Source organism: Rhinoderma darwinii, chromosome 9 (genome assembly GCF_050947455.1).
Source record: "Rhinoderma darwinii isolate aRhiDar2 chromosome 9, aRhiDar2.hap1, whole genome shotgun sequence".
NCBI lineage: Eukaryota > Metazoa > Chordata > Amphibia > Anura > Rhinodermatidae > Rhinoderma > Rhinoderma darwinii.
In genome coordinates this window covers 52,237,109-52,254,683 of record NC_134695.1, presented here as the reverse complement: position 1 = coordinate 52,254,683, position 17,575 = coordinate 52,237,109, and the positions used below count along the sequence as shown (strand labels likewise).

Below are 17,575 nucleotides of genomic sequence, written 5' to 3'. Positions count from 1 at the left end.
AATGTGATGATACAAGCAAATATTTCACATATATGTGTGTATATATACCTCCTATACGTCCCCAATTACACAAAAATTGTCCAATATTGTCCCCTGATGAACCAACTAGGTTGGGTGAAACGTTGGGACGGTTATGAAGTGTCAGTGTTGTGGTCATTTTATGCAATATTTGGTGCTTAGAAATTACACTAATTGTGAGTAATATAATTTTTTGTATCCCTGGAGTTTGTCCATAGGTGGAGTATGGTACCATGCCATCTAGATATAATTTTCTGGATACTCCTGGTGATTATTGTGGATTGCTTATTTTATTCAACACTGGCTGTGTCAGGGGTATGTGCAGTGGCGGATTAAGTAGACCATAGGTCTTGGGCTGTTCCACAAGCTTGGGCCCCCCTTCACCACCACCGCCCTGCCACGCCGTGTCTATATTAAACACCACCTTTCTGTGTGAGCATTGGCAAATGAGTGTTACGATTCCCCTTGTCAAAGGGCTGTGTCCCTACATACTGACAGTCTCCAACCATCGCTGACCGTATCACACTGTGTAGGGACACATCCTCCCGACAAGGGGAATGGTAACACGTATTTGTCTATTAGTCCTGGGTACACAAAGACTTTATGTGGAATACAACGATTTCCTATAACAGACCTGTCAGGAGAGGGGACAGATCTATAAATGCCTCACAGGTGATGTCTTCACTGATGGGTCGTTCTCTTTTCTTCTCCATCTAACACAAACCGTTATGGTGACTTCTCCTGATGACTGCAGAGTTTCCTGATGAGAAATCTTTGCCCCTTGATTCTTTAGCCATTTTCAGCGTCTATAGCAACGTAAAAATATGAGGATCCACCACTGGGTATTAGTATTTAAAATAATTCCCTAGAGTATTTTAATCTGAATAATGAATAAAGGTTATGTTTTATGAAGAGTTCCCACTCTGTCATACTACTTTTTATCCAGAAACCGCGCAATCATTTTCTCTGTCTAGAATGGCAGTTTATCCCCATTTAGGTGAATGGGGCTCAACTGCAATACCATTCACAACCCATGGACAGGAGTTGCGTTCTTTTAAGAAAAAAAAAATGCAGACCCCTTTTTATTAATCTCCGACAACTTCATTGTTTTATGGCCATGCTTGTAAAATGACAGGCAGGATTGCGATTTATGACTACTGTACTCCGTATCTCCAAGAACCTGATAAAAGCTACAAATCTCTCTTTATTTACAGAATGACTCCAGAGTTAAATTATTCAAGGAAGCGGCAGAGAAACATCAGCAAATGTATCGTCTAGCCATGACTGGATCAGGAATTGATCGTCATCTCTTCTGTCTTTATGTTGTTTCCAAGTATCTGGGAGTGGACTCCGGTTTCCTCAAAGAAGTAAGATAAGACTGCTAAAATCTGGCGTTCAATCTCAGTTGTTTTTTTTTCCCGATTTTTATTATGTCTCATCACAACATCTCCATTTTTAATTCAAGGTGGCCTGGCAGCCAGCTGATCGCCATGGGTCCTGCTTTAGAAACACGCTGTGCTCAGCTGTTAATGGCAGGGGAAGCTGTGGCCGGCCATACATTTCTCCTGCAATAACTGCTGCAGGGAAAATGTAGTAATACATGTTGGCCATTTAAATGAATGGCTGATCATGTAATGCATGGACAGGCCAAGGCTGCTAGACTGAGAGCTGCACTTTGTTGGCAGCAATCTGGTCGATTCTACTTTCCTATCATGTCCATATACCCTATTAGGAATTTGTGAATGGGTTGTTTTCATTAGACTTAATGAATCCCTCAAACTTTAAGTGTAGCTAAACGTTTAACAAACTTCTGACATGTCATAGTGATATGTCAGAAGTTTGGATTGGTGGGGTCTGAGCACTGAGACCCCCACCAATCTCTAGAACGAAGAAGCTGAAGGACTCATGTGAGCGCTCAGCCGCTTAGTTTCTGTTCAGCTTTTTCCGGGAATCAATGTATCAGAGTACGGGCTCAATAGAAAGTCTGAGTCCGTATCCGATACATCGGATTTCCGGAAAAAGCCGAACAGACACGAAGCGGCTGAGCGCTCACACGAGTGCTTCAGCTGCTTTGTTTTAGCGAATTGGTGGGGGGTCTCTGTGCTCGGACCCCCACCAATCCAAACTTCTGACATGTCACTATGACATGTCAGAAGTTTGTTAAACGTTTAGCTACACTTTAAAAAAGATTTCCAGGAGGAATAATCCGCAGCAATAACAGTACATGGCACCTATTCAGATGAATGAACATGTAAAACATGGTTATTCAAAGTCCTCTAGCTCTCTGAGCAGTCGACCCTCACTTTAAGACATCCATATGCACTAATGGGACAACCCCATTAATGGTCTATGTTATACATTAACCCAATCCTTTTTAACATTCAATTTCTAAGCAATTTTTCACACTAAATTTATAGTTTACTATTTACAGTTGCTATACGTATAGTTCTAGACAAGTGATGGCGGCACGATTTCAATTCCTTTAGGTTCTGTCAGAGCCATGGAGGCTGTCAACAAGTCAGACACCCCAGCAACAGGTTCATCTTTTCCAACTAGAGAAGTATCCAGAAAATGTATCAAGCGGTGGTGGTTTTGGACCGGTAAGTAAAATTCATCGACAGACAATACTTAGAAAATGTATGGTTATTGAAGATACATTCAATAAGTACGTTCTACATAGGATAGAAAGAACGTTCTCGGACATTGTATCATTCATTTTATCATGTCCTACCTGGTTGGAGACCAGTGGTGCTTGTGGTCAAGTGCTAGACACAAAGTTCTTCCTAATAATATACCAATGTATTGCATTCCTAGGTTGCTGATGATGGATATGGTGTTTCTTATATAATTGTTGGAGAAAATTTGATCAATTTCCACATATCAAGCAAATTTTCCAGCCCAGAGACAGTAAGTACAATATTTTTCGTTTGTAGATACACATTACCCGTTATAAAAATAAAAATGGTTTACGGACTTGGAACGCTTGAGCTATAAGAACTGTTACAATGCAACAACCTCTTCCCGTGGTCTTGGGAAGATCTACTACCGTAGATCTGCTTCTTATTTTGCTTGGTCCTCACAAATAGTGTAAGAGAACATTAAATATCAACAATTATTTAGCATTTTTTCCGTTTTCGGCAGGGCACCTAATATCTGGGATTGGCATCTTTCTTGTGTCCTTTTTCATTTTCAACTTCCAGGTCATCCTGTGGTCTACTGAACATCTTCTACCTTGTTGGTTCATCCCTAAAACTTGACCTGGCTCGTAATGTGTCTCTCCAATGTATTCCTTCTCCGTCCCAAATACGGGATCCTCCTCTATAATCCCAATAGTCCCGAAATGGTATTCCATTTTTTTATGTTCTTTATTCATGCTGTTCTGGTTTGATATTTTCTCAGGCCAACAGTTGCATAAAATGTTTCTCAGGGTATAAAAACTTTTTTTTATCACAGTATGTACTTACACATATTTATTTCTGGAATTGTTAACTGATGCTGTATATAGCTACAAGCACCAGGTGTCCATACAAGTAGTTTCTTATACTGATGTCAGATTTATTTTTTATATCATTTTTTTGATCAGCTGACAAGTATTTTTGGCCAGCCTATAGAGCCATGAGATTAACTAGAATAAGTCAGCATTCCCTAAAGTTTTGAATTGTTTTTCTTGTCTTATCCTCTATCCACATCATACACCTTCCTATCAAATGTGTATCTTGGCACAATGCTTGGAGAGAACTGTTAGTATATTCTTAAAATGATTAATCTGCACATCGTCCATTACGTTTTGATATATAGAAAATACCAGTAATACCAGTTCTGTTCCATCTATGACCTTTTACTTCCCTATTACTGAACTTGCCTTAGGGCTCGTCCACACGTAGCGGAATTGCTTTGTATTTTCCGTCCAGAATTGCGGATGGAAAACACGCAGCAGAATACAGTAGCAGCAAATTGGGTGAGATTTAACAAATGTCATTCACACGCTGCGTAGCAGAAGTTGACCTGCGGTGCATATTTTTCGGACCGCAGCATGTCAATTCCTGCTGAGAAAAGTGGACTGAATTGTTGCGTTTTTCAGAGAAGATATCACCATTTTCCAACATTGAGAAAAACGCAGTAAAAAAAACGCAGGAAATGGTGTGTTTTTGCCGCAGCGGGATGTCTGCTACTTTCAACGGAACTGCTGCAGAAAGTTTCTGCAGCTATTTCGTTACGTGTGGACAAGCCCGAACACGGCCACAAAACCACCGAAAAAGAGCTGTTAATATCATTCACACATATGTGTTATACAGGGAACATTTATAGACATATGTGTAATAAAGGTCAGTGAAATTCCTTTAATATAGCATCCGTTCGCCTAGAAAGTCTGATTATCCAGCAGTTTCATTCCAGCGCAGAACTGTAGTATAATAGTTGGGGGACCCTATTACGGATTTTGCAATGGAATTTCACAAGATGAAAATGAGAACACAGATTAGAGAGGACCTGTCAGTTCTACGTCCCTACACAGTCTGACAATCTCATCACTGGTTGGATAGTGCCATGCTGTGAAGGGACTCCGCCCAATGATAAGGATGTGGTAACACCCACTTTTTAATGTATTCATACATTTTCAGGAGGGATAACAGAGGAAGAATAGAACACGAAATTCTAAAAAAAGATGCTCCAGAATGGTGAATACAAATATTGACTAAGACAGACGTGTTAGGAAAGCGGACAGGTCGTCTTGACGGGTGTAGCTTCTGAGCCCCAATGCAAGCCTGTAATAGGGTCCCCCAACTATCATGCTTTATTTATAGTACTGGTCTCTTTTGGGAGAGGGACCTTTTGAGCCCCATCAGGCTTCTGCAACCGCACCCCCTCTAGTTACGCCCATTATCCTCTATAAGAAAGTTATGACATATTTTGTGTTTTGGCTCTTTTCCTAAAGTTTCTCTACCCTTGCGTGTGAGATTTTTGCAACTTTCTATGACCATTTGACAAATCTAGAATATCTGATAATCTGTAACCTATCAGGTCTTATAGATGTCAGTATAAAGGCATTTTTCAAGAATTGATATCTAGTAATCCACTTTAAAAACATGAGTTACCTTTGCCCTAGCCAGAAATGGCCGATAAAAGGAAACAATAGACCGCAATTAACTTGGGTGCAAATTAAGAGATATGGTCTATAATCACATTTGATTATTTATTTCAGGACTCTCACCGCTTTGGACAATACATCAGACAAGCCATGCTGGAAATCATGGGCTTATTCAACAACACCACAAATAACTGTAATAAAGCAAAGAAGTAAAAGCTCAGAGTTTGCAGACGAAAACAGAAAATGAAAAAAAAAAAAAACGTGAAAAACTTCCTGACCATTTTCCTAGTTTTAAAATACATATACTACAACAGTCCTGACAAAACTAACTGTAGTGACTGCTGACAGCTATCAACACCTCCGAGCCCCACAGCCTTTTTCCAGTTTAAGTTACTTTTATACATTTTTATGTTTCAAGGTCTGCGGAACATATGTGTACTTTGTCATTTCAGATGCTGCTGGAACATTGTTCAGAAATGTTACAAGGGCTTCTCATGTTTTGGAGACTTACACCAAGCTGTGTGGCCTCCTCCTCTTCTTTACATTGAACTGTTCATTCTTTTTATTATTTTTTTGGGGGACGTTTTTGATTTGGTACACTAACCATTTCCCCAAAATAGGTATATTTTGCCATTCAATAACCCTGGATTGGGTGTTCTCTGTGGGTCCACATCTTCACCTGCTTACTTGCCAACATTCCCAATGTTTGCGGGACTGTCCCAAGAACGGTACCTCAAAATGGGTGGTATTAATGCTAATTTGCGTTAAAAGGGGCAATTCTGTGACCTTTCGGTTTGTTCCCCGCACAGTATGTTGTGAGTCTGCATCCAAATGCTTAAGCTCATAATGTATCTATTGTACTGTATGTCTTACAGCAACCATTCAATGGACCATTATGCTTTTTCACAATCTGTATGCGGTTGGAGATATTCGTATTTACATTTACACAGAGTGGATGTATCTTGGTGGATGCCGATCTAAGAAAGTGTTATCCTACGAGTAGATACTGTAACTAACTCAACTAAGTACTTGAATAACATACAAGTTTATTGTATGTTATATGTAAAGCTGCATTTAAACTATTTACATTGGTATCGGGCTCAGTTATTAGTTCCGAACTGAGACTTACACAAATACACGTTTTATACCGAGAAAGGTAAGACGATGAAACTGGAAATGGCATTAATATGAGTTGTAGTTTTAGGTTTTCCTTCATCCGGGGCAAAGATTCTGTTCGCTGCCCTAGCCCTGTATCTAAGTACCGCGGCCAAGGCAACGTGGCTTGTCGGCGCTCCTCATGGCACCAAGTAGCCTGCGCACGTGCCCTGCTATTCTCCTCTAGGCCCCCAATTATGATGCCCTTTGTTCAAACCCTGAACTGGTAGAGGGAAAGTACGGTGTCCGTGTTCAGCCACTTATTAAAACATAATCCTGTATTTGATTTAAAGACGATAAAGCCATCTCTTTGCTTATGGGTTTCGTACCATCCAGATCCTTTTTCTTTGCATTTCTATGATTAAAGAAGAGTTTAACCTGAAAATACACTTACAGGGCTCATTCACACTTGCGTATTACGGATCTGTATTTTATTCAGTTTTTTTCTACTTTGAAAAAAGTTTTCAAGACATTTAATTTTATTCACATTTCTGTTTTTTATTTATGTTCATTTTTGTATTGTTTTTTATGTTCTTGCTGGTTTTTTTTTTCAATACGCAGCATGTTCCAATGGATCTGTACTGTGTTTAGCCCCTAGAAGTCAGTAGCTGAATTAAAAATGCATGTTCTGTGTTTGCGCCGTTCACATGTACGTAGTTGTTCCATTTTTCTTATTATTCGGATTTCATTAGTACTTGTAAGCCAAAACTAGCAGTGGATCCAAAACATGGAAGAGGTGGAAATTTTTCCATCACACCTTTTCTCTGTGTAGGTTCCACTCCTGGTTTTGGTTTATAAAAAGCGTGAAAGTGTGCAGCATTATGGCCAATCTATGTGCACACTGGCCCCCAGTGATGGAAGGATGCCCAAAAGGATTTTCTTTTTACTTTTCAACAAAAGAAGTTTATGTGGAAATTCATGGACCAGGAGATTTTTTGGGTTTAACACTTTTTCAAAGTCTATCCAAAAAGTTGTTTTTTTCCTTTAATATTATGTTTTTTAATTATCTGTATTTATACAGGGATCCAGTAAGCTCCCTCTAGTAGTAGCTGAAGGCAGCCAGAATTGTATTGATTTGGAGCTCTGTATCCTAAAAACTGAGCACTGACTATTAATAATATATTAAGAAATTAATCCGCAAAGAATTTTGGACTTCTTTAGAGTTGGAAAACGAAAGTGTTCAAGGTTGTACAATCACAAGATTTGTAGGCTCTTTAAAATGCAAAAATGCTGGATTGGCTTTATCCCATTATATATATATTTTTTTTAAATGGCTAAACTTTGACGTTTGACTTCCTATGTTGTCATTGTGCAAAAGGATTTGCAAGTTACCTTGGAATAAGAGACGTACAGGAGTAAAGCTAGACTTCTATCTTAGTTTAAAGGACAACTTGGCCAGTTTGTTTTTCTTGAAGGTCGGTACCAGATGAATCTGTCGGATAGAGATGAATCCTTTTATATGTATATTGATTATTTCCTTTGTAAGGTTGGGCATTAGACTCCCCTCCCCATCGGACATTGGAGAGCTTATAGTGTTCCAGTGCCTTATGTATACAAGCTGTGGTGGGTGTAAGAGATGAAATATATATATATATATATATATATATATATATATATATATATATATAGATCCATCCATTCATCGTTCTACGATTTATATATAAGGTGTTTACTGCCAGAGCGGTTTATAGAATGAGTGGGTTAAATAGAAGTAGTGACTCCATGTGCCTCATTCTCCACATATCACAAATAGTAATGTTAAGGTGTCTTGAGATCGGTTTTCATATCTTGTACACAGACTCGATCTCGGAATAAGAATGTTGACATTTTATAGGAAACGTATCACTTCCAATGGATATTGAATGTATTTATTAGTACAGCGGTTGACTATGTTTTACAAATGGTGACTGACAGATTTTACACACAATAATCTCTATAATAAATCTGGTTTATAGTCAAAAACAATAATGGTCAATTTATCAAAACTAGTGCAAGAGAAACTGATCAGGTTTCGGCTTCATTTTTCTAAGGGCATAAAAAAAACTGAATTTGGAATCTGGGCAACTTCTCCACTTTTTTCCCTTGCACTAGTTTTGATAAATTTCCACTACAAAAAATGTTTTATTTGAAAAGTTGAATGTTTATGGGAAAAATCATAAATGTATTTTACACTTGTTTAAAGGTGCACTTCCTCAGATGTTGAATGTAAGCATGTGCTTTCTGCAAAACGCCTTCACAGCAACTACCTGCCTTAAAGCATTATTCCCATCTTGTATCCCTAGAAAATGCCATTTACTTTATGATCAGTAGGGGGTCTGACCTCAGTGACCCCACCAATCCTGAGAATAAAGGGGCTGTAGCACTACGGTTAATTCAGTTTTTCCCTGCACAGTGGCACCATGGCTGCCCCCGGTGCAGGGGACTGCAGCACGAGTCGGCTGCAGTCCCCTGCATAGCCAGGTGGCCGGGAGAGCCACTGGGCCGGGAAAACTTAGGTTACTCAGTTACCACTTCGTTCTCCGGATCAGAGGGGGTCTCTGAGGTCAGACCCCCACTAATCATATTAGTTTATGGCCTGGATCACATATTCCGTCTTTGGTTCAGTTTTTTTCAGCCAAAGCCATAAGTGGATGCAAAAGTAAGGAAAGGTATAACAAATTAAGTGAGCTGCAATACCAGAAACAGCCCATGTACAAGAGGGGTGCTGTTCCTGGAAAAAAAACGCAGGCCTTCTTTTTCTAATCCCAGACAACTCCTTTTATTTTATTGATCACGAAGGTTTTTATTATTTTGCAGACACTGAATAGATTCTCCATAAAAAAAAGTTCTATTTACAAAAATCTAATTAATAAAACAGTCTGATTTGGGGAATCGGTGTGGCTGCTTTGAGCTGAACTGATGTCATTTTAGACAGATTGTTTGCCATTGATCGCTTGCCTGACCGTTACAGCCTGTTAAATCTGGTTGTCACGCAGAGTCCCTAGTAACCAGTCTCAGATCACATCGGTCTTTAGCTCAAAGCCGCATTGGCACTGAGGTGAGATCTGAGAAATAGCAAATGGTCATTATTCAAATCACAATATCCTGCGTACCTCACTGGTGTTATAATCCGATTTCTTAGGTGGAGAACTTTTCGACTGTAATTGTCTGAGATTGGAAAAAAGTCTGGTTTTGTTCCAGAAACGGCGCAACTTTTGTCCGTGGGCTGTGTCTGGTATTAAAGCTTAGTCCTGTGTAAGTGACTAGGGCAGAGCTGCAATACCCGATACATCTTATGGACAAGAATGGTGATGTTTTAGGCAACTACTTCAGATCTTTTTCTAATTTCAGACAACCCCTCTAAAACTCATATTGTCATAATCTGTCACTCATTGCATTATGGAAACCAATAGTAGAAGTCAAGAGGATCTGTCACGGTAGAACGACGTTCTCCATCACTTAGGAACCCCTGATCCTAATGTGGGTGAAGACCAAGGTCTGGAGATCCTTATCTCTGGACCTTTACTCCAATATTATAGAAGTAATAACCTGATCATGGAGTCGGGTACAGTTAAAGTGACACCTTTTAAGACCAAGATAGTAATTTTGCTTATTACTTTGGTAAAGGTTCAGTTGTCTGAGTTTATTGACCACCTATTTTATCAGGACCTCAATAAATAAGTCCTTAAAAGTAATCTTTCAAGTGATCTAACATACGGTATATGACACAGTATTTACATGAACAAAGGGTAACAAACAATATTTAGGGAGTAGCACCTTAATAAAGATGATGAGATTAAGTCTACGTTCACCAGAAAGAGTGCCCCTCTTGTTCATAGGCTGTGTCTGGTAGTGCAGCTGAACCACATTCACTTGTCTGGGATACAATACCAAACACAGCCAATGGACAAGGGTGGCGCTATTCCTGGAGAAAAAAAGCAGACTTTTTTTTGCATCTCGGACAACCCCTTTAATAATTCACCCGAAGAAGTGGGAAATTAATTGAAGGAAGATTAAAATGATTTGTACATAATTACTAGTGAAAAATTCTATTAAATAATGGTGTCTCGCACGAGTATAGCTGCTACCCTAGAGAGGCTGTATAAAATGTACACTATTTATGTAAACTGTTGACCAACTGGTGTTAAATTAGAAATTTACTTGGGCCGTTCCTTAGTTATGTGAGTTCTGAGGTGACTCTGGTTTAGAGTTCAATCGGCTGTCAATGGAAATCTGTTCTGAAGACATTGCATTTGTTTAAAAAATAGGAAAAAAAAAATTAAAGGTCATTTTCTGAAGGAAACTTGTATTCGTTTTTAATTTGAATTCATTGAATAATAGCAAATGTTGAGTCCTTTGTGTGTAAATCTTAGAATGGTAAAGTTGTTGGATTTGGACTGTCATTAATAAAAACATTAATTTAACTTTTTCTATTTTTCTTGTAAGTTCTTTAGCTCTTTCTGTTTGAAAGAATATTCTGCTTTTGTCAAATAATGCATATTTATTGAGTAGTAATTTATACAATTTGAGTGATTTAAGACCCAATGTATAATATAAAAGTTCTCAAGACTACTTCTTCTTGTCCCTGATCGGAAACATTCATTGTTTACTTCCAACTACTGAAAATCTGGCCTGGTCATATGATCACACAGGTGCAGGGCTCGTTACAGTACAGCGTTTAGCGCTCACTCTTATAACAAGTCACGCACCTGTGTGATGGTCACATGACCAGGATAGGTACGTGCTAAGCCCCCATTGTCTGCATGGAGTGGATGGGGAAGCGATCACTACTCATTACTCAGCTGACTGTCACATTCTTTCAATCTCTTGTCTCTTTTTTTTAATAAAACATGCAAAGAAAGTAATAAATTTACAAAAGCCATTGGAAGTTATGGGATTCTGCACAGGTTGATTAAATAATGAGTAAGGCCTCATGCACATGGGCTACATAATGGCTCCATATAACCTCGGAGTTGCACAGCGTCATGTAGCTTATAGACGTCTATGGAACGCTATCGTACCTTTGTCCTACACAATTTTTTCTGTCCGATTCCATATGAAATCGTGACGTGTTCCATCAGATGCTCTGCTACGGTGGTATTAACCCCTAGATGTAGAAATACTGCTGAGGATTTCTTCGGAACAGATTGTGGCAGAGACTATGATCACTGTCTGGATGACTTGTACCCTCCATATAGTGAAGAATATCTCTGTAATACAACACGCAGTGGAGCGGGCCACTTGTTCTTTTCTCGCATATTACGTGATAAAAAAACAAAACGTCATTGTGCCTCTGTATAAAATCACGGGCCCTTAGCAGGCTATGGGCACTACGTTATGGTAAGCGCTCCAGTATGCATAGGTGTTGGAGATATCCATAATATGGCCACCATAGAAATCCATACGCTACTTCTGTGTACCCTCAATTTCATACAGATAGTGGTAAACAATGCGGCCTGTTCCATTGCATGTCGTATTATGAAGGTATTCTCCCCTAGAAGGTGGCACAATACAGAATCATAAGGACTCAGTCCTTGTACTGTCGTACAGGGACCGTGCACATAGCATTGTCATGTGCATGAGGCCTTAAAATGAGAAACATAAGCAAAGACCGTACAGCAAAGTGCACGAACTAAAGCAAGTCCGCCAAAACATATGCGTGAACTTCTGTGTTTTTTAATATTTGAAAAGTGTTGAAATGTTATTTTCACATCCACATTTGTACAGGATTATTGAAGTCCTCTACAACTTTTTTTTGTTCTTACCAAAATGTTTCGGTACAAAGGTTTGCGCAAGTTTTGCAATAGGTGACGCATGGCAGGAAAGTTCCCTGAATGGACTTTTGTGGTGCTTTTCTGAATGTCAGGATATTGCTTAGGATATTGATATTTCACATTTGTATGTAGTGTAAATTTCTGAGGATCTGTCCGGAACGGTTTGTAGCAGATACTATGATGATTGACTTGTGCACAACCTGTTGCAGCTGCTCTGACGTGTCTATACACTTAGGGCTTGTCCACACGTAACTGAATTGTTGCAGAAAATTTCTGCAACATTTCTGTTAAAACTAGCAGACATTTCACTGCGGTAAAACCGCAACATCTCATGCGGTTTTTACTGCAGAAAATGGTGCAGAATTTGCTGCGTTTTTTTCAATTCTGGGAGATGGCGATATCGCCTCTGAACAACGCAGGAATTGACATGCTGCAGTATGAAAAATACGCACCGCAGGTCCATTTGTGCTTGGAAATTCTAAGCAGCGTGTGAATGAGATTTGGTAAATCTCACCCACTTTGCTTCTACTGTATTCTGCTGCGTATTTTCTGTTCGCAATTCCAGGCGGAAAATATGCAGCAATTCTGTTACGTGTGGACAAGCCCTTAAAGAGGTTTTCCTATCACACATTTATTTTTAGATATTCTTGTTATAGGGGAAGTGGTGCATCGCTGTCCTCCAATGTAGGGGGCACCATCAATCCTGTAGCTGGCTAATTTAGGAATACCGGCACTGAAAAGTTTGAAAGTGTCCCCGGACATTCAGGACAGTACTATGATGGAAAGCATTGATGTCCACTAGCCAATGGGAAGCATTGCTTTTAGGTGAGAAGACTCCCTGTAGCGGCATGGCGCTTTAGGTTTGACGTGGCCATATTTCAGGGTTGGTAACCAGCATATATACAACAATATAGCATGTGGATCATCTCCGGTTTAGCTCAATTTACGTGGAGCGATGGTCGGAATGTATTGGGACGAATGATTGCTAATACGATCGTCCATTCTCATACATTTTGCATTTTGTTGGCAACGCATCCCCTGTTTACACGGGGAGATGTACTGCCAACAATCATCAGGGCAATGATTGTGAACGAGGGTATAAGCGCTTGTTATTCTCATAGACCGTGAATAGAGCGGCAGGCCCATGCACACCCCCCACTCCACTCCATTCAAGCTCCTCCTCACTGGAGGGGCTGCTGTAAGGAGGATCTGTAGATTTGGGACCTCCGTTCTCACGATCAGTGGGGGTCCCAGCGTTGAAGCCCAGCAAGGCAGTTTTGTTGCAGAATTATTTTTTTTTGGGCACGACAGAGCCTTTAAAAAATATTGCTTAGTTTAGTATTTTTCCCATATAAGTATATATTGACTAAAAATTAAAATGTGTCCTGAAAGTACAAGAAGCATGTGTAGAACATGCAAATTATTGGGTGCGGTGTCTTATTTTGCCCAGTTCATGTGCAGTTTTTTGGTGCTGATTTTGAGACTTAAACCGTGTCGGAATCAGTGCCAAAAACTGTCCGAAATCGCCCCCCATATATGTGAGGCAGAAGCGGTTTCTTTACTGGGTGGCTTTAAGCTGCTCGCGGGAAAAAACAGCGGAATGTCCTTTCGTGCCGTGATTTCTGCCTCTGACCTCCCATTTGAAATCAATGGGAGGGAGATTTTGACCTAGGCGCTCGTTTCCGAGCGTCTTTCACTGCGGTTTTTTTTGCCCGTGGTCCTTACATTAGCTTAATGGCCACGGGTGAAAAACGCCACGAAAACCGTGGCAAAAAAGCGCAGGCAGGTCAAAATCAGCCTCAAAATTCCTAAAGGAATTCGGAGTCCGTTTTTTTTTTTTTTTTTTTTCTGCCTGCAAAAAAACTGTGTGAACAGGGCCTAAGATTTCCAGGGGAGCAAGTCTAGAATTCTAACTCATACACAAAATCTTCAGTTTTAGGGCCCATCACGTGGCCATGTTCCAGATGCTTCTATAAGATCATAGGGATCTGTTATATGACCCATATAGGAAGCTGTAGACCCATACTGTACCATCATGTACCTATGCTTTTATATGGAGGGTATCAGAGGTGTTTTATTTCACATATTTCATATGAATCCATGAGAGAAAATTTGTGATTTGCGACCTTGCTTCTATGGAAAAATATAATCGTTCACGGAGGCATGGGCCTACATACTTTTAAATGTGATGTCCTCATTAAGGAGGGTCCCTAGACTGTCATGGCAGGTGGGTACACACAATTTGATTAAATATTCAATATTTGCATAAATCTTAGCTCCCAATTTTTTGCCTCTTGCTTTTCTCATCGCAGTCACAGCAGATTTGCATCCACGTATTTGTTAGTAGGATCGGAATAAATTTGTTCTTTGCAATATTTTAGAAATCCGTTATCTGGTGGGAAAAGCCCTATAAATCTTTATTAACTTTTTTTTTAGATGAATAAAAATCCAATAATAGTATTAATAATAAATTTATTGATGAGTGCAACCCCAATTCCAGTGATGTTTTCAGTAAATCTGTGAACGGGGGTCTGCAATAAACTCAAGTGTTGATTCTTATCGATAAAACAATATTAATGATGATTAAGATCATGAATAATATAGCTGATATTACTGTTGCGGCAATGTTGAATTTCCGGGCATTGGAAGCATAACTCATTGCTCCAGTTTTATCTCCAAATAATTTCCGATCTCGGGACTGGCGAGAGATAAAAAGAAAAAACAAAAGGTTAATCTAATGTTCGTTCAGCAGAAATATACTTTACATTAAGGCCACAATGCGTCTGTGTTATGGCTGCAAGACACAGACCCCCATGGTTCAAGAGGACCAAACGTGGATCCCCATAGAATCTCATGATGTGGGGTGTGAGTTTAACGCGGACGCAAAATTGTGCCTGTACTATGACCGTGTGAATGCAGCCAAACACCGCTAGAAAGAGAAATCTGTAATGTCCAAGTAATGTGGCTTCTGCCTGATATACAGGGGTTTCATGTCAAATTTGACCCAGCTGTAAACCTTGTAAAGGGGCGAGGAAAAACATGGTTTTATGGGGCTTGCATGAGATTAGAAAAACTTGTCTGCTTTCTTCTAGAGACCTTGCAACTCTTGTCCAAAGGCTGTGTGTAGTATTGAAGCTCAGTTTAACACACTTGAATGGGGCTGAGATGTAATACCACACACAGCCATTTCACATGAGTGGTGCTATTTCTGGAAGACCTCAGCCATGTTTTGTTCTTCCTTCAATCTTTGCTAGAGAAAGACTAAGTGTTTCTGGCACTAACCATGTGTGACCGTTTGCTTCATCCATGGCGACAAAACACAAATTTTATTTTTAACAATCCGTTTTCGTCTTGTAAGATTAGTGAAACATAAAAAAAACTATATATATTTGGCATTGCCGTATTCGTATTGACCCGCAGAATAAAGTTAACGTGCTGTTTTTACGGCAGGGTGAGTACTGTAAAAACAAAACTCCACAAAATATCAAGGAATCAGTTTTTTCCCCCCTTCCATCCACTAAGATTTTTTTTTTTATAGTTTCTCACTATATTATATGGTACAATTAACGGTGCTGTGAAAATCAACTCTTCTTGCAAAAAACAAGCCCTCCTAAGGCTATATTGATGGAACGTTAAAAAAAGTTATGGCTTTTGAAGGTGGGGAGGAAGAAATGAAAGTGAAAATCCAAAAATGGCTGCGGAAATGAGTTAATGCAGTTGTGTTTTTTTAGGGTATGGTCACACTGCTTATTTTCGGCTGTTTTTCGAGGCGTAACCGGCCGAAAAATCGGAAGCAGAACGTCTCCAAACATCTGCTCTTTCATTTCAATGGGAAAAACGGCGTTCTGTTCTGACGAGCCGTTTTTTTTACGCAGCCGTTTTGAAAAGCAGCCGCATTTAAAAAACGCCCACGAAAAATAAGTGCATGTCACTTCTTGAGCCATTTTTCATTGACTATAGAAAAACATCTTCGAAAATGGCCGTTAAAAAACGCGACTTTGCTTAAAAAACGGCTGAAAATCAGGAGCGGTTTTCCCATGAAAACCGCTCCATATTTTCAGATGTTATTTATTAAGCGTGTGAACATACCCTCACTGTGACTCGGTCGCAAAGTGTGCCCTCGCTCTCACACGGAGAGGCTAAATGCATTCAAAAGTTTGGTATGTTGCCCAGCACTTTCTAGTTACCCTCCTGCACACACACATACCCTTTAGAAACCTATTGCTGAGAATCTCCGAAGTGGAGAATATACAAACCAATGAAACAATACAGCCTATTTCTTAGTATTTCTTCTTGCAAGACAATGTTGAGAATTCGAAATACCGTGCAAAAGGTTTTTGTTTTTTTAAGTCATACTGCCCCTATGTAAATGGGGACAATTCTATTAATAATATATTATGTCACTGCTAAATCTCTAATGTAATTCTTTAAATGGCCCAAAGATGGTTCCATTATAAGAGAGAGTCCTACCATTGAAACAATACCAACATGGTAGCTACACTTCCCATCACTCACCTTTACGGAGTATGTGAGCGCCACGAATCCCAGGCAGCATGCGTTCATATAAATGCTGTTGAAGATGGACCAAAGCAAGTCATCTCGTACTGGAAGAGCATCTTGTATGACCACCACCGTAGACTTGCTATAAACACTCGCTGGCTGCATCTCCACTTTGTGTAGGTCTTCACCATAGCTGACCTGCTTAGTGTGAACTTCAACTGTAGGGAATGTGGATTGGTGAGTAACCCCGGCATCCATGATTTAGGCTGTCACAGAAGCTGAATGTCAACTGAACGCTTGAGTAGTAGAAGGATATTTAAGTGGTGTAAGGAGGAGTCAAACGACTCGATTTCCTTTGTGTTACATTTTAGATTCCTCTTTTTTTCCCTCCATCTAAACCCTGATGATGAATGTTTAATAAGGCTGAGGATATGTGTCCAAAGCATTGGTATGTCTTTCTCTAACTTAAAGGGTAAGCATCCACAATAAATCATTACGGCATTTCCCGAACTTCAAAGATAGGTCCAAAAATGACAACGGAACATCAGGTTTTATCTTGACCATGCAAAAAGTAAGCTTAAAGTGTAGCTAAACGTTTGATAAACTTCTGTCATGTCAGAAGTTTGCTTTGGGGGAGGGGGGGGGGGGTTTGAGTCCCCCACCAATCGCTAGAACAAAGCAGATGAAGCCCTCGTGTGGACGCTCAGCCGCTTGTGCGCATGCGTGACCAGCGCTCCTTTCATTTTTATTGAGCTGCGCAGATGCCGGAAGTCAGAGGTTAATCATGGAGAACTTCAGGGGACGTTCAGTCCCCCGTTCTCCCTATCACTGCCAGCGATCACACATGTATCCCCTATCCTGTGGATAGGGGATACATGTCTTTTGTCTTTTCACACTGTAGGTCGCATTTTTTGGGGGGGTTGGGCTGTATGGCGTTCTCTACAGGATAGATAGCGCCATACAGCCCCCTCTGTAGATAACGCCATACAGTCCCCCCTGTAGATAACGCCATACACAGTCCCCCCTGTAGATAACGCCATACAGTCCCCCCTGTAGATAATGC

The 17,575-nt window shown here is 40.0% G+C and overlaps 2 protein-coding genes across 4 annotated transcripts in view; one reads left to right on the top strand and one right to left on the bottom strand.

Moving 5' to 3' along the window:
- The window catches only part of CPT1A (carnitine palmitoyltransferase 1A), a 54,901-nt gene extending 44,234 nt beyond the window's left edge, over window positions 1-10,667 (top strand). For all 3 annotated transcript variants that reach the window (XM_075837699.1, XM_075837697.1, XM_075837698.1), the window contains exons 16-19: window positions 1,233-1,385; window positions 2,505-2,618; window positions 2,833-2,925; window positions 5,219-10,667. In XM_075837699.1, the coding sequence (XP_075693814.1) occupies window positions 1,233-1,385; window positions 2,505-2,618; window positions 2,833-2,925; window positions 5,219-5,317 (459 nt within the window). In that variant the 3' untranslated portion in view covers window positions 5,318-10,667. The remainder of the gene's footprint in view (window positions 1-1,232; window positions 1,386-2,504; window positions 2,619-2,832; window positions 2,926-5,218) is intronic.
- A 3,800-nt stretch (window positions 10,668-14,467) lies between these two features.
- Window positions 14,468-16,796, bottom strand: LOC142660810 (dispanin subfamily A member 2b-like). The gene is made up of 2 exons (XM_075837696.1): window positions 16,528-16,796; window positions 14,468-14,710 (listed from the first exon to the last, which is right to left on the bottom strand). The coding sequence occupies exons 1-2, from the start codon at window positions 16,768-16,770 to the stop codon at window positions 14,555-14,557; spliced, it is 399 nt and encodes a 132-aa protein (XP_075693811.1). The 5' UTR covers window positions 16,771-16,796; the 3' UTR covers window positions 14,468-14,554.
- Between the last annotated feature and the right edge of the window lie 779 nt (window positions 16,797-17,575).

Coding starts and splice junctions, on each gene's coding strand:
- LOC142660810 (XM_075837696.1), bottom strand. CDS start 16,770: ATGGATGCCGGGGTTACTCACCAATCCACATTCCCTACAGTTGAAGTT. Junction 14,711..16,527: donor CGCTCACATACTCCGTAAAG/GTGAGTGATGGG, acceptor ATCTCTCGCCAG/TCCCGAGATCGGAAATTATT.